The 17,461-nt window shown below is 44.3% G+C and overlaps 1 protein-coding gene across 3 annotated transcripts in view; it reads right to left on the reverse strand.

Annotated features, from left to right (window-relative positions):
- Positions 1-980: 980 nt before the first annotated feature.
- The window catches only part of BFAR (bifunctional apoptosis regulator), a 36,586-nt gene continuing 20,105 nt past the window's right edge, over positions 981-17,461 (reverse strand). For all 3 annotated transcript variants that reach the window (XM_066274797.1, XM_066274798.1, XM_066274799.1), the window contains 5 exons: positions 15,455-15,624; positions 12,727-12,871; positions 7,764-7,937; positions 6,392-6,594; positions 981-3,580 (listed from right to left, as the gene is read on the reverse strand). In XM_066274797.1, the coding sequence (XP_066130894.1) occupies positions 3,388-3,580; positions 6,392-6,594; positions 7,764-7,937; positions 12,727-12,871; positions 15,455-15,624 (885 nt within the window). In that variant the 3' untranslated portion in view covers positions 981-3,387. The remainder of the gene's footprint in view (positions 3,581-6,391; positions 6,595-7,763; positions 7,938-12,726; positions 12,872-15,454; positions 15,625-17,461) is intronic.

Genomic DNA, 17,461 nt, shown 5'->3' on the forward strand with positions numbered 1-17,461 from the left:
GGATCCACCCGGCATGCCCACCAGGGGGCGATGCTCTGCCCATCTGGGGCGATACTCTGTTGCAACCAAAGCCATTCTAGCACCTGAGGCGGAGGCTATAGAGCCATCCTCAGCACCCGGGCCAACTTTGCTACAATGGAGCCGTGGCTGCCAGGAGGGGAAGAGAGAAGTAGAGAGAAAGGAGAGGGGGAAGGATAGAGAAGCAGATGGATGCTTCTCCTGTGTGCCCTGGCCAGGAATCGAACCCAGGACTTCTACACACCAGGTCAACGCTGTACTGCTGAGCCAACTGGCCAGGGCTTACTGTTTTTTTAAAAAAGGCAAATACAGAAAAAAAATTACTCCAATTCCCACAATCCAGAATAACCACTTTTAGCATCAGTCTTTCCTGTAATTTTTAAAATGTAGTTGAGACCCTGGCCGGATGGCTCAGTTGGTTAGAGCATCATCCAGATATGCAAAGGCTGCAGGTCTGACCCCCGGTCAGGGCACATATACAGAAATAAATGGATGTTTCTGCCTCTCTCTCCTTTCCTCTCTAAAAAAAAAAAAAAAAAAAAAAATTTAAAAAGACCTAGTAGAGAGTGGTCTGTAATTATTTTATTTTATTTATTTATTTATAGAGACAGAGAGTGAGTCAGAGAGAGGGATAGACAGGGACAGACAGACAGGAACGGAGAGACATGAGAAGCATCAATCATTAGTTTTTCATTGCTTGTTGCAACACCTTAGTTGTTCATTGATGGCTTTCTCATATGTGCCTTGACCACGGGCCTTCAGCAGACCAAGTAACCCCTTGCTGGAGCCAGCGACCTTGGGTCCAAGCTGGTTAGCTTTTTGCTCAAACCAGATGAGCCCACGCTCAAGCTGGCGACCTCAGGGTCTTGAACCTGGGTCATCTGCATCCCAGTCAGATGCTCTATCCACTGCGCCACCGCTTGGTCAGGCTGTAATTTTTTTTTAAATGTCAGGGGGGGGGGTTGTTTGTTTTGAGAGACACAGGGACAGACAGGGAGATGAGAAGCATCAACTCAGTTGCAGCACCTTAGTTTATTGATTGCTTTCTCATGTGCCTTGACTGGGGGGGCTCCAGCTGAGCCAGTGACCCTGCACTCAAGCCGGTGCCTCAGGGTTTCTAATCTGGGTCCTCAGCATCCCAGGTTGACGCTCCATCTACTGTGCCACCACCTGGTCTGGCAAGAGAGACTATTTTATGATGTTCATAAGTTTTCTCCAAGTCATTAAAAAATCTTTGGAGCCTGACTTGTCATGACACAGTGGATGGAGCATTGACCTGGAATCTGAGGTCGTGCTGTTCAAAACCCTGGATTTGTCCAGTCAAGGCACAAAAAGCAATCAATAAACAACTAAAGTGAAGCAACTATGGGTTGATATTTCTCATTCCTCCTACCCTCTCTCCTCTCTCTGTAAAATCAATAAAATCTTTAAAAAAATCTTTGGAAACTCCATTTTAAATACCTACATTAGATGCCATTTTATAAATTGCTAACAAGAATATTGGTGATATTTCCTATTCTGATCAATTATTCATGTGTTGGTGATGCTTGTGAATAGATCTTTGACACTCCCACCTCTTCATTATTCCCTAACCCAGATTTGTAGATACGGAATTCTTACATCAAAGGGTCTGAATATTTTAAATAGGCACCTTGTTTGATGCACGTAAACCTGCTGGTTGAGGGTCCGATGTTGGAGGCAGCTGTGGCCCTGGCTCTGAAGTGCCCGTCCCTCCTGCTGGCAATAAGGATTGAAAGCCAAGCCCCTTTCCTCTAAGCCAGGTCTCCCTTGCTCTCGTCCCGAGCAGATGGGGGGACCACTGCAGGATGTGGGAGTGGGTAAGGGGCACTGGACTGGGAGTCTGGCTACCTGTGGTCTAGCCTGGGTACAGCTCCTCCACTGTCACCCAGACTCCATCTCTTTATCTGGGAAGGAGAGCAGGAACCCCACAAGGTAAGAGACCAGACATGTGCAAATACTGCAGTGTCCCCAGTGCCATCAGTCAGTGTCTCTGGTAGGTCATGGGGGTTAAGCAGGTCAAGTCAGGCAGCTCTGGGGCCTGATGAGCAAACAGGAGGAAGGAAAACATTCTCCCTCCTTTCACTCAAGGTACCATAGGGGTGGCTCGCTGGTTCAGTGTTCCCATCAGACAGGGATTTCAGCATGACTAGTAGGTTGTATTGAGCAATTCAGATTTTCATCGTTTTCTAAACAATTCTTTTCTATAGAAGTTTTGTCTTTATAAAAAATCTTTATTTTTATTTCAAGTAATTTCTTCAAACTTTTAGATGCAAAGTTTGAGTGAACTCTTTAAAGATACAAATTAATGAATGGTTCATGGAGTCACAGAAAAACACTTTGGATGCAAGCTTATCTCTGTGGGGCCCATCTTTGGATGGATCACATTTCCCACCTGCTGCTTTCATACTAGAAGAAAATAGTGTGAGGCATAGTTCATCTCATTCATATTTACAGTTACAGCATTTGGTGTAATTATACTTGCTGTTTTACACATCAGAACAAGATGATAAAGATTATACAGTGTGAGGTCAATGTATAAAATGTTTTGTTGAACAAAAGGACTATCCTGGATTTTAAATTCTTAAAAACAAAACAAAGCAAACCCTCAAACAAAACAATTTTAAGTAGCACGGAGGCAGCTCAGCCTGATGTGAATTACTCTCCTTTAACATCTGGACATCCCACTCGGAGAAAGGGATTCAAACTTCAATGATTAGTAGAAGCTGGAAACAGGATAGGTATAAGTCATTCTAGTTTCAAACCGAATTCTTCAGAGGTTTAACTCTTCAACCTCCTAGCATCTCTTTAAAAAGACAGAATTGTCTATTGGATTTTGGTTTTTCCTCTGTATTTTTTATATGCAACTGTCTATGCCTATGATAAAATCTTCTCCAATTTTCCTGAACTTGACTTAGAGAACAGGGCTCCAACAAGCCTGGTCTTGGGCTCAGCCTCGGGGCTTCAACTTGTCATGGAAGCCTTTATCAGTCACTGAGGTTAGGGCAAGTAGGATGGCTGATGTGACAGCCCTCCGATGTCACTCACACCATATCCTCTGAGGTCCTGGGTCCTTGCCAGCTGTGGTGGACTGCGCTTCCCAAGTCCTCGGGAGCAAGGAGGCTGGGTGGGAGGTGCTGCCGCGGTGTCGGCCCAGCCCTGCGATGCCAGGCCCTGCTGCCACAGTGCCACAGACAGCGGGAGAGAGGGCCTGGCTGTAGCCGTTCACAGAAAGCAGCACCTTGTTTACCAGGGAAAGAAAAGAGGAAGTCTGCCCCCACCCTTCCTTAAGCAGCAAAGCCCAGACGTCAGGGAGGCTGGAAGAGTCCCTCGTGGCTGGGGCAGTGCCACTCACAACACTTGGGTTTCCAGCCGTCGGACTTCCTTGACCACAAGATCAATGTTAATAATTGGGTTAAAGTACAAGGCCCAGTAAAATAAACAGTTGCAAACAAACTGAGGAATGAGGGGCCAGAACATAGCCACAAAAAGACCCTGTGTTGATACTTTCCAAAAATGGCTCCACATCCTCTGAGGCACAGTCCTGAAAAAGAAGAGAAGCATTTGAGGGGTGAAACAGTGATAGCGATCCGAATGACATCACAGTGCTCAGACCCTGGGCACTTCCCAATAGTCAGGCTGCCTGTGCAAAGAACTTGTTTTCTTTTTTCTTTTTAGGGAAAGACAGACAGACAGATAAGAAGGGAGAGAGATGAGAAGTATCAATTCTTTGTTGTGGCACCTTACTTGTTCATTGATTGCTTTCTCATATGTGCCTTGACTGTGGGGCTACAGCAGACTGAATGACCCATTGCTTAAGCCAGCAACCTTGGGCTCAAGCTGGTGAGCCTTGCTCAAACTAGATGAGCCCGCACTCAAGCTGGCAACTTGGGGGTTTTGAACCTGGGTCCTCTGCGTCCCAGTCTGATGCTCTATCCACTGCACCACCCACCACCTGGTCAGGCCGACTGCTTTCTCATATGTGCCTTGACCAGAGGGCTACAGCCGACCAAGCCAGTGACTCCTTGCTCAAGCCAGCAACCTTGAACTCAAACCAGCAACCTTGGGCTTCAAGCCAACAACCCTTGGGTTCAAGCCAGAGACCATGAGGTCATGTCTATGACCCCATGCTCAAGCCTGCGACCCTGCGCTCAAGCTGGTGAACCCGTGCTCAAGCCAGCAACCTCGGGATTAAACCTGGGTCCTCAGTATCCTGGCTGACATTCTATCTACTGCACCACTGCCCAGTCAGGCACAGACCTTATTCTCTGTCCTCACTGCCTGAGACATGTCTTTGCCCAACCAATCCATCTTCAGCCCCAAGAGCAGCCTAGACAGTGCTTCCTCAGGGCAGTGTCCATGACAGGTAAGGCATCCCCATTATAGTTCTGCCCACCTGCTTCATCACTGTGTCACATCTGTATATATTTAACATGCGTATTTTCTCTGCTGGTCTGTAGGCCTACAAAATACAGACTGTCTGTCTTTACTCAAAGATCTGCAGTGCCCAGAAGAAAGCCAGGAGCAGAGAAGGAGCTCAATTAACCGTGCATGAAAAAAGGCGTTCACTGAATTGAAATAAATGAAGGACTGTTTTCAGGTTCTCAGAATTATTTATATTGACGAAATCAAGAACACTTTGAGTTATAGGATGTTTTAGGCTTCAAGGCTACTGGTGGTGTGACGTGTTACTCCTGCCTGCCATGCAGCCATCCCCTTCCTTCTGGAAACCCCAAGTTTTCCTTTGGGGTGCCTCCTCTCCTGCCCCTGTTCTTTTCCATGTGGTCTGGGAGGGGCCGAAGCCAGCCCTGGTTGGGGGGGGGGGTGAGCGTATGCCTTGAGGCTGGACAAGGAGAGCCCCACATACCCCTGAAGAAGTGATAGGTTTAGGTGACCCAGGCTGGGCCAATCAGAGAAAAGGCATGTGACTCCTGAGACTTCCATAAGTACTACGGGGAAAGAAGTACTCAGATCTGCGCCTGCAAGGGCCGAGGGTCCCCACGTGCAGACAGCTCTGAGGCTGGACAGCACAGGAAAGCACAGCTGTGAGAAGGGGACCGTCAGTCCTGATGACAGCATTTGGGTCTCTGGGTCCAGCCATGTTTCCCTTTTTAGGAAAACCCATTTAGGTTGGTTTCTGTCACTTGCAACCAAGAATCCTAACTCAGTGACTGTCTAGTTCAACTCTCATTTTACTCGTCAATCCAGTCATTACCGTTCCAGCTGGTGGTATAGCAGGATCAGAACGCATGCCTGCAGGAATTCTTTATCAGGTCTCTTCATGCTCTCCCTAATGCTCTTTTCCATAAAAGTACCCTCATTTCCCCACTTGTTTATTCTCTAGTTGTTAAAATCCCCAGGGATTATATGGTAGACTATGTGGGGATGAGATATATGGAGAGCCTGAACAGGTAGTGGCATAATGGATAGAGCATCGACCTGGGATGCTGAGGACCCAGGTTCTAAACCCTGAGGCCACTGGCTTGAGTGTGGGCTCACCAGCCTGAGTGCAGAATTGTTGGCTTGAGTATGGGATCATAGACATGACCCCATGGTCACTGACTTGAAGCCCAAGGTCACTGGCTTGAGCCCAAGGGTGCTGGGTTGAGCAAGGGGTCACTGGCTCAGCTGGAACCCTCTGCTTAAGGGAATGAGAACGCAATCAGTGAACAACTAAAGTGCCACAACTACAATTTTTAAAAAAATTTTTTTTTTACAGAGACAGTGAGTCAGAGAGAGGGATAGACAGGGACAAACAGACAGGAAAGGAACGGAGAGATGAGAAGCATCAATCATTAGTTATTTTTGTTGCACATTGCGACACCTTAGTTGTTCATTGATTGCTTTCTCATATGTGCCTTGACCGTGGGCCTTCAGCAGACCGAGTAACCCCTTGCTCAAGCCAGCAACCTTGGGTCCAAGCTGGTGAGCTTTTTTGCTCAAACCAGATGAGCCCGCACTCAAGCTGGTGACCTCGGGGTCTTGAACCTGGGTCCTCGGCATCCCAGTCCAACGCTCTATCCACTGTGCCACCTCCTGGTCAGGCCACAACTATAAGTTGATGCTTCTCATCTTTCTCCTTTCTTGTCTGTCTCCTCCCCCACTAAATATACATACATACACATACATATATATATATATATATACACACACATAGAGAAAGAGAGAAACACTTTAACAGTAAGTACCATGTAAACCTCCCCAGCCCCAAGCACAGGTAATTTTTTTCTATCCGCTGCTTAAGTCAGTGTTTCTAAACCAGAGCATGAGGAATCTTTGTGTCTGAGTAATATTTACAAGACACCTTTTCCAGTCCCTGTTGCTTCAACCATCTCCAGTGTATAAACACACTTACTTCAGTTCACTTCTTGACCAGATCCTCCAAAAGGAGAATAATTCCAGAACCGAGAGTAACATGGCATTGACGATGAGAAACCGTGACGTCCAATAATGGACTTCCAGCCAGTCCCAAGCAAATTCAGCAATCAGCTGGTATGGAAGGAAGGAGTATTTGACAAGGAATTCCCTCCACTGCTTCCATGTGGGCTCTCTAAGATCCTTTAAAAATAACATACAAACAAATAAAAATGGACACTAAAACTTATGATTAATTTTTATGCAAAATATATAACATGTTGATCCCAGCAAGTACATTTATTAAAACACCCACACAATTTAAAATAAAATTTCCATCCATCAATTCACCATGTAACGATTAAACTTACATTGGCTAAATGTTACCAAAGAGGTTGAACTGAGATACTTATTACATTATTGTGAAAGTTCAGAAGTAAAAAATCTAAACATGAGTTATAAATCTATTTCTTAATTTCTTCATCACTACATGTGTAGCTCAGTTTCCTAAATTCAACATCTTACTGTGGTAAAATGCTAATAGGTCATGGAAAAATTAAACATATATCTTGAAAAAATAATTTTGTGGGATAATAAAAAACTTTTGATTAGATATTAGCAGATGATTATCGAAAGTATTTAAACAGGCCTCCAGAAGCTAATGGAAGCTCAGTAAAACTGGGTACAATGGAGCAGATATTAAGTATTTCGAGAAGCAAGTCAGCCTGATGAGCGGTCAGCTGTTAAAGTGGAAAGGTCAGGTGGGCTCTGCACTCCCAGGCCTCAAGGGACCATTCCAAGAGCAGAAATGCAAAGGACAGTATACCCTCAAATGACCAACTAGACACCCAGAAATCACCGAGTCAATAGGATCCACCAGTAATTCTGAAGAAACCAGAGCCATGGCCGGTAACCACCTCACGTGACCTGAGGACTCCCATCAGTGAGCAGGACGATGGCTGACTGTTCTGAGGCCAACAGGACAGATGCTGCCCTGCCTTGTGGTAAGACAACCATCCTTTGGAGATCCTACTGAGAGACAGAGTACCAAGCTGGCAGGCCCATAAATCTAACCCTCAGGCAATCAGTACCTATCCTATCTTCTTTTACAGGAAAAGCAATGCTGTCATTTTTCCCTAAATATTTCAAGTTCAGAGGGCAGCCCCTCTTGCTACACAATGTAGGAAACAAAACAGACTTCTGGGAGTAGAGAAGTTCCTTCTTTATTTTCCTTTGTAGGGGCCCTCCTTACAAAATCTAAATGAAAGCTGGTGTTGTTTGCTCTTCCATGACAGGCTACAGCCAAGTCTCCAGTTCTGGACTGCACTGAGAAATGGCAGAAAAAGTTCATTCCAGCCACTCTGCAGACCTACCAGAAGCTTGGTGATGATGTCCTCCCCGGAGCTGTCTTCCTGCAGAGGGCAGATGGTGTGGATGAAGGGCAGAAAGCTGTCTGTGTAGTCAAACAGGTAGAGGTACAGCAGACCGAGTCTGGGGGAACTCTTGAGGGCATAGAGCAGGAACAGGGACCTGCCCGGGTTCACAGCCTGCAGAGGAAGAGGTAGACACAAGGCCCCATTACAACCATGCTGATCAGCTCCCAAGCACGCTTCATCTGCAACCTCACGCCCTTTGCCTTTGCCCAGGGAGCACCTGGGTCACACCAGAGGGCAATCAACATTTGTGGAATGAATACAGAAACAAAAAGACTGTTTAAACTGTACATAAATTGTCTAGGAGAAAACAGAGCAAAATGCAGTGTTAACCATGTTTGAATCTCAGGTGGGATTATGGCCATTTATTTCATTTCCCTTTTGTAAATTTTGCCACAATAAATATGTATTCATATTTTTCCTGGTTATAAAAGTAACTGAAGAATAATAAAATTTACTTGATACAACTACGAATCAAATAAAATAGGCAAAAAATATGAATGGACACATCACCAAAGAAAATATAAGTATGGCATCTAAGCAACAAGCAAAGATGCTCAATATTACTGGTCCTCAGAGAAAGGCAAATTAAACCAGTGAGACACTCCTTTTTAGCATGGGTGGGGCGGAAGGTGGGCTTATAAAGAGGCAGAAGGAAACTTTCAGGACTGGTATGTTCACTACCTTGACGGCAGTGATGCTGGTTTCAGGTGTGGACATATATCAGAACATCAAACTACACCTTAAAGATGTGTGTTAACTAGATCTCAGTAACACTTCAAACATTTCATTTATTTGATGCTGTTAATGGCTTACTAGTAAGTTGGTTTAAGCATGATAATGATAACATTTAAGAAAAAGAATCCTTCTCTTTAGAGATTCATACTCAAGTATTTAAAGGTAAAATATACTGCTTACAAAAATTAGGGGATATTTCAGCCCAGGCCGGTTTGCTCAGTGGTAGAGTGTCAGCCTGGCATATGGAAGTCCCGGGTTTGATTCCTGGCCAGGGCACACAGAAGCGCCCATCTGCTTCTCCACCCTTCCCCCTCTCCTTTCTCTCTATCTCTCTCTTCCCCTCCCGCAGCCAAGGTTCCATTGGAGCAGAGTTGGCCCGGGCGCTGAGGATGGCTCCATGGACTCTGCCTCAGGCACTAGAATGGCTCAGGTTGCAACAGAGCGATGCCCCAGAGGGGCAGAGCATCACCCTCTGATGGGCATGCCAGGTGGATCCCGGTCAGGCGCATGTAGGAGTCTGACTGCCTCCACCCCCGCAGCTTCTCATTTCAAAAACACACACACACAAAATAATAATAATTAGGGGATATTTCAAAATGAATTATGAAGCGATGAAAAAAAAAGTATTTGATTTTTTTTTTAATTAAACAAGAACATTAGAAAAGCAAACAAGTAAAAAAAAGTTGTCTGATTATGCAAACCCAACTTTTATTTCATTGTGAAAATGCACTATACAAAAGGCTGAAAGTACTGGAGTTCCTGCACGTTCCTTGATCCCTTAATATGGTGTTTGGTTATGTTTTAATAAAATCTCAGCCTTGCCTGACCAGTGGTGGTGCAGAAGATAGAGTACTGACCTGGGACGCTGAGGACCTGAGATTGTTGGCTTGAATAAACTCATCTGGCTTGAGTGTGGGATCAATGACTCGATCCCATAGTCACTGGCTTGAGCAGGGGTCACTGGCTCATCTTGAGCCCCCCTACCCACCACCCCATCAATGTATGTATGAGAAGCAATCAATGAACAACTAAAGAGACACAACTATGGGTTGATGCTTCTCATCTTTTCCCCTCCCTGTCTCTCTCTCTCTCAAAAAAAAAGCACTCAATAAAGCACTGAGTTTCAACCTTTTTCATCTCATGGCATACATAAACTAATTACTAAAATTCTGTGGCATGCCAAAAAATATATATTTTGCCAATCTGACAAAAAAATAAAAAGATAGGTATTATTTTGACTCAATCATGCTGGACAGCTATTGCTGTACTGGCTATTGTCATTTTATAAATTTGACAATTTAAGGGAAAAGATGTCAGTGCCCCTGACTAGTCAGGTTGCATGCTTTAAAAATTCTTGCTGCATATTGGTTGAAAATTGCAGCTCTAATGAGACACAAGTCACAGAAAAAAAAATATTGCATCCAGCCACATTACGGTTGGTATATGAGAAAGGGAGATGACCAGGTTGCAATTTGTAGGTCTGGGGTCAGTGTAAGTAGGGGACCAAAATATTTGTATTATAACTCTTGGCTACTTCCTATCAGATAAGGAGGAAAAGCCAACCACCCAGGGAGGTGATTATGAGGACAGCACTGCAGTGGGAGGCTGTCTCATGTCTGATGAGAACAGTGGCATTCAGGAGACACTGCACTAGGACAGTTGGGGTGGAGGAGCCTTAGTCATCACATGGTCACCCTAGGGGACAGGCTGGTTGCACAGAGGATCTGAAGGAACACATTGGTAAGATTCTGCTTGCTTCTACACCGGGACCAGAATCACGTTCCCTCACCCTTACTCCGGTTAATATTAAGATTACTTTTTTTTTTTAAGATTTTTTTTTTTTTTTTTTTTTTAACAAATTTTATTTTATTTTTTTTATTTATTCATTTTTTTTTTTTTAGAGAGGAGAGGGAGAGACAGAGACAGAGAGAGAGAGAGAGAGAAGAAGAGACAGAGAGAGAGAAGTGGGGGAGGAGCTGGAAGCATCAACTCCCATATGTGCCTTGACCAGGCAAGCCCAGGGTTTCGAACCGGCGACCTCAGCATTTCCAGGTCGACGCTTTATCCACTGCGCCACCACAGGTCAGGCAAGATTTTATTTATTCATTTTAGAGAAGGGGGGAGAGAGAAGAGGGGGAGGAGCAGGAAGCATCAACTCCCATATGTGCCTTGACTGGGCAAGCCCAGGGTTTCAAACCGGCGACCTCAGCATTTCAAGTCAATGCTTTATCCACTGCGCCACCACAAGTCAAGCCAAGATTACTTTTATGTACAAGCAGTCCCAGGTTATGAAAGAAGTAGGTTCTATAGGTTTGAAAATGTTTTAAGTATTTATAGCACAGAAAGGTAAAAATAAATACCGAGTTAAGACAAACATCTGTTTAAGTTGCATTTAATAGGTAAACGTACCTGTTCCAACTCACGTTCCTACAAACTGAACTTCAGAACAAACCTATGGAACCTATTTCATTCGTAACCTGGGGACTGCCTGTATTTTAAATAGAGGGGCACTATCGCTTCTCGGCCTTTTGGCTAAGATCAAGTGTAAATAGAGGGGCACTGCTGGATGTGACCCAGAAACCTTTCCCTATATATTAAAACCACCATAGGCTACTATTGCCTAGAAAAGATTTTGACTGAATTAACAAAACTAATAATTTATGATAAAAGTAGGGATTTTATAAAATTAAAAAAACAACGTATCTACTTAGGAACTCGATGCTCATTCTTCAAAAATGTTTAAACTAGTGTTTCTTAGTTTTAACTAATACATGTATATGTACTAAACACATTTTTTTTCAAATAGTAGAAGGGACAAAATTCTCCCTTCATCCAACTCTCAATCCCCAGATAAAAACATTATTGGTGTACACTTCCAGAAATTTTCTCTGTATATGCAAACATGAACATACATACAAGTGTGTTTATTTTCCAATATGCTTTTTCCTTATTTTCACTTAACAACACAACTTGGGCATCCTTCCTTATTAATACCCCCAGAATCACCCCCTCCTTTTGTAATGGTTACACACATGGATGTGCCATTTTTATTTAATCTGTTCCTAATAATGGGAGCTTAAGTTGTCTTCCACATGCTGCTATTACCAATGATGCTGCAGTGAACATCTTGTTTAATGACTTTTTGTGACTCAAACATTCAGTTCTTGCTATGACTCTATGAGGTCGTTTGCTGAGGAGGAGCTGGGCCCACGAGGCCAGGTACTGGCCAGTGTGTCCTGCAGGAGCCCAAGCAGCCAGGCTCTGAAGCCCTGCTCTTGATCAGGATGCTGTGCTGCCTGTGCTCTAAGTGCAAAGACATGAAATTACAGGTCAAAGACTTGGTGTGTTGTACACCAAGAGTTTTAGTTATTGACAAACTGCTCTCCAAAGAGGCTGTACCAATTTATGATCTGCAAAGCACAAATGCCTCTTTCCTCATATTAAATGTTTTCATCCTTCACAAAAGTAAAAAAAAAAAAAAGCCAACCAGTCATTTAAATTTACACTTCTTTAATTTAATTATGACTGAGCATTATTTCCCCCATAAACGTACTGGAACAAATAAAAAATAGAGCATTTGCTTTACAGTACAGTATTTGCAAAATCCTCTCTGTGAAGGAGAACCAGTTGGTGCAGTCAGGCTGAAGAACAATTTACCAATATCTAGTGAAGATGTGCACTACTTGTGACCTAGTAATCCTTTTTCTCAGTATATAACAATAAGAAACTCGTATATGAGCATAAGAACATCCAAAAAATGTCCACAGCAGCAGTTCCTAACAGCAGAAATGGAAACAATCTCAGTGTTCATCAACAGAAAAAAGCATACATTGTCACAAACTCCTGCAATGGAATGCTGCACACAAGAGAGACGAGGGAACTGGAGCCACAGAGATAAACACTACTTGCAGGACAGGCTCAGTTCACGCCTCTCAGTTAAGGCTAAAACCCTCCAGGACAATGCTCCTAGTGCCTGCGGATCCGGACCCAAGTAGGAAAACACTCCCAGGGAGGATGTGCAGCCCGGTTGTAGGAGGGTGGAGCCTGGGGAGGGGGGAGGCAGGGGCTTCAATCCCATCTGTGATGGTTTCTTGAGCAATGGGCATGCAGGTGATTGCTATGTTGTTCTCTGTACTTTTTCCAACTGAAAAAATAAAGAGTTCACCTTATATTCCCAGAGATTTTGGGGGGGCTTCACGCCTAGTGCTTTGACACGCTCCAATTCCAGGAGGATGGCTCTCCTGTGGCTGTTGTTTTCTATGGTATATGGCGCCCTTGAGAATTCCTCTTCTGTCAAAGTTAAAAGCAATCTGTGGTGAGGAAGCAGACAGAAGAATTCTTTTGAGGTTAGGCACTGAAAGCAAACTTTCCATAGTCAGAGTTCCAGCTGATCAACACAAATACTTGAGCCTTGAGGTAAGACAGTTAAAGATAAAATACTATTAGTAACAGCAAACAACTGACTGTTTACTAATTGCCAGTGACTATCTGAACATACTTTCAATAAATCAATGGTTCACTTAACCACTTTTTAGGGGAGGTGGCCTTATGCCCATTTTGTGGATAAGAAAACTGGCTTAGAGAAATAAAGTGACCTACCCAAGGCACACCCAGGTCTGCTTTACTCCTAACTTTGATCTGTCAGCTATACACTCTGACCTCTCACACATTACTCTATTTTTTAAAGTGTGTGTGTATAGAAAAAATGTTGGGGCCCTGGCTGGTTGGCTCAGTGGTAGAGCGTCAGCCTGGCGTGTAGAAGTCCTGGGTTCGATTCCCGGCCAGGGCACACAGGAGAAGCGCCCATCTGCTTCTCCATGTCTCCCCCTCTCCTTCCTCTCTGTCTCTCTCTTCCCCTCCCACAGCCGAGGCTCCATTGGAGCAGAGATGGCCCGGGCGCTGGGGATGGCTCCTTGGCCAATGCCCCAGGCGCTAGAGTGGCTCTGGTCGCGACAGAGCGACGCCCGGATGGGCAGAGCATCGCCCCCTGGTGGGTGTGCCGGGTGGATCCCGGGCGGGTGCATTTGAGAGTCTGTCTGACTGTCTCCCCGTTTCCAGCTTCAGAAAAATACAAAAAAAAAAAAAAAAAAAAAGAATCAACCAGGAAATGCATGAATAAGTGAAACAAAAACAATTAGTGTTTCATTTGACCTATGGTGGTGCAGTGGATAGAGCACTTACCTGGAATGCTAAGGTGGTTGGTTCGAAACCCTGTGCTTGCCCAGTGAAGGCACACACAAGAAGCAACTACTAAGAGTTGATGCTTCCTGTTCCCCCCCCTTCTCTCTTTCTCTAAAATCAATAAATAAAATCCTTTTTTTTATTTTTGCTTGAGAGAGACAGACAGTGACAGGAAGAGCAAGAGATGAGACGCATCAATTCTTCATTGTGGCACCTTAGTTGTTCATTGATTGCTTTCTTATATGTGCCTTGACTGGGGACTCCAGCTGAGTCAGACCCCCTGCTCAAGCCAGTGACCTTGGGCTCAAGCCAGGGACCTTGGGCTTCAAGCCAGCAACTTCTGGGCTCAAGCCAGCAACCCCACAGGTGACCCTGTGCTCAAGCTTATGAGCCTGCACTCAAGCCGGATGAGCCCGTGCTCAAGCTGGTGAACTTGGGGTTCGAACCTCACTGTCCCAGCCAGACACTTCATCCTCTGTGCCACTGCCTGGTCTGGCAATAAATAAAATCTTTAAAAAAAAATTTTTTTTTCTTTCTATATCTTTCTGAAGCTGGAAATGGGGAGGCAGTCAGACAGACTCCCGCATACGCCCGACCGGGATCCACCCGGCACGCCCACCAGAGGGCAATGCTCTGCCCATCTGGGGTGTCGCTCTGCCGCGACCAGAGCCATTCTAGCGCCTGAGGCAGAGGCCACAGAGCCATCCCCAGTGCCCGGGCCATCCTTGCTCCAGTGGAGCCTCGGCTGCAGGAGGAGAAGAGAAAGACAGAGAGGAAGGAGAAGGGGAAGGGTGGAGAAGCAGATGGGCGCTTCTCTTGTGTGCCCTGGCTGGGAATTGAACCCGGGACTTCCACACGCCAGGTCGACCGGCCAGGGCCCAAAAAATTTTTTTTGATGTTTCTCTCTCGCCCTTCTTCTCTCTAAAAATAAAAATTGGAAAGGTATCCAGCAAGATGATAACAGTGGTTTTCTCTGAATAGTAGTAGGATTCCAGGGGTATTTCATTTCCAATGTCCTTTAGTTCTGTGTTATTATTGTCAAATAAGTAATATGTTACTTTTATAATCAGGAAGCAACAAACTAAAATGTTAGTGACATATTGTAAAACGGTATAGCCACTTTGGAAAAATTTGACAGGTCATCAAAAACTTAAACATAGAGTTACCATATGACCCAGCAATTGCACTCCAAGAGAGTACTAAAATATACATCCACATAAAAACTTACACAAGTGACCACAGCAGCACTGTTCATAACTCCAAACAGGAATCAACCCAAATGTCTACCAACTGAAGAATGGATAAATAAAATGTAATATAGCCACATTATAGAATATTATTCAGCCACAAAAATGAAGGACTGACATATACTACAACTTGCATGAACCTTGAGAATATGATGAGAAGTGAGTAAGCTAGACACAAAGGCCTTATATTGTATAATTCATTTATATGAACTACTCTGAATAGGCAAATCCACAGAAACAGAAAGTAGAATGGTGGTGGCATGGGGTGGAATGAGGGAAAAACTTTCTTTTGGAGGGAGGTGAAATGTTCTAAAACCAGATTGTGGTGATGGCTGCACATATCTGTGAATATATGAAAAACCAGATTGTGCACTTTAAATGGTGTACTTTTCTGGTGTGTAAATTGTATCTCAACAAAGCTGTTTAAAAACAGGTCAGTGACATGTCAAAGATTTTGCTCCTCACCTTCCATTTACTCTTTCAGATAAAAACCTATCTCTGTAGAGAGAGGCCCAAGGGCCCAGTTGCTCCAGCCAGAGGACAACTTCTTCTGCCGTCCACTTGGCCACAGCCTTGTGGACCAGGAGGTCATGCTCAGATTCCCTGCTGCTCCAGTGATACACGAGCAGGACCACCTGGAGAAAGATGACAGGGATCTTAAGACACAGAAAAGTAAGATGTCAGCTTGTCAATATGTGAATGTGGGAGGGGAAGAGCCTGAGCTCGAAGGAAACGATACCAAATCTATCCACAGAAAGAAGGCAGTGCCACTGCCAGCCAAGGGGGGAAGACAACTCTAGGCAGGCTCATCTTTGCTAATTGTTGGGTGGTGAGAAAACAGAGACGGGCAGGACTCACTCATCACAGGTGGCACCTGAGAGCATGGCACCCATGGTCCCATCAGCTGGCCAACATAACTAACTCATGTGCCTTTTCTATTGAAAAATTTATAACATTTAGATTTGGGTTTTTTTTTTTTAATTTAAGTCACTTTTTATTTTTCAATTACAGTTGATATTTTATTAGTTTCAGGTGTACACTCCAGTGATCGGACATTATATAACTAAGTGGTCATCCCAATAAATCTCATACCCGCCTGACATTATATGTAGTTATTAAAATATTGACTATAGCCTGACCAGGCGGTGGCACAGTGGATAGAGCGTCGAACTGGGATGCGGAGGACCCAGGTTTGAGAGAGGTAGCCAGCTTGAGTGCGGGCTCATCTGGTTTGAGCAAAAGCTCACCAGCTTGGACCCAAGGTCGCTGGCTTGAGCAAGGGGTTACTTGGTCTGCTGAAGGCCAGCGGTCAAGGCACATATGAGAAAGCAATCAATGAACAACTAAGGTGTTGCAACGAAAAACTGATGATTGATGCTTCTCATCTTTCTCCGTTCCTGTCTGTCTGTCCCTATCTGTCTCTCTGACTCTCTCTGTAAAAAAGAAAAAAATGTTTTCTGTATCTATAAGTCTATTTCTGTTCTGCTTGTTCATTATTTTTTAGATTCAGATGTTGATAGATATATATTTACTGCCATACTGTTCATATTTATCTTTTTCTTTTGTTTGTTTTCTTCTTAAAAAAGACCCTTTAACATTTCATGTAATAATGGTTTGGTGGTGATTAGCTCCTTTAGCTTTAGCTTGTCTGGGAAGCTCTTCAGATGTCCTTTGATTCTCAATGCTAGCTTTGCTGGGTAGAGTAATCTTGGTTGTAGGTCCTTGCTTGCCATCACTTTGCATATTTCCTGCCATTCCCTTCTGGCCTGCAGAGTTTCTGTTGAGAAATTAGCTTAGTCTCATGGGAGCTCCCTTATAGGTAACTGCTGTTCTCTTGCTGCTTTTAAGATTTTCACTTTGCCCGGCCCATGGTGGTGCAACGGATAGAGAGTGTCAACCCAGGACACTGAGGTCCCAGGTTCAAAACCCTGAGGTTGCTGGCTTGAGTGCAGGCTTGTCAGCTTGAGCACAGGCTTTCCAGCTTGACTGCAAGGTTGCTGACTTGGGCAAGAGGTCACTGGCTCAGCTTGAGCTCCCCTCCCACCCCATTAAGGCAAGTATGAGACACAATCAATGAACTAAAGTGAAACAACTATGAGTTGAAGCTTCTTATCTCTCTCCTCCCCCTTTCTCCCTCCTGTCTCTCTCTCCCCCCCCAAAACTCACACTTTTGTCTTTCACTTTTCACATTATAATTATGACGTGTCTTGGTGTGGGCCTCTTTAGGTTCATCTTCTTTGGGACTTTCTGTGCTTCTTGGATTTGTATGTCTAGGGAAGTTTTTTGTTATTATTTTTCAAAAAGTTTTCAATTTTTTGGTCTGTTTCTTCTCATTCTGGAACCCCCATGATGTCAATACTGGTACAGTTGAAGTTGGCCCGGAGGCTCTTTATACTATCTTTTTTTGGATTCTTTTTGCTATTCTGATTGGCTGTTTTTTGCTTCCTTAGGTTCCAAATCACTGACTTGATT

The sequence above is a fragment of the Saccopteryx bilineata genome, chromosome 4, assembly GCF_036850765.1.
Source record: "Saccopteryx bilineata isolate mSacBil1 chromosome 4, mSacBil1_pri_phased_curated, whole genome shotgun sequence".
Classification (NCBI taxonomy): Eukaryota; Metazoa; Chordata; class Mammalia; order Chiroptera; family Emballonuridae; genus Saccopteryx; species Saccopteryx bilineata.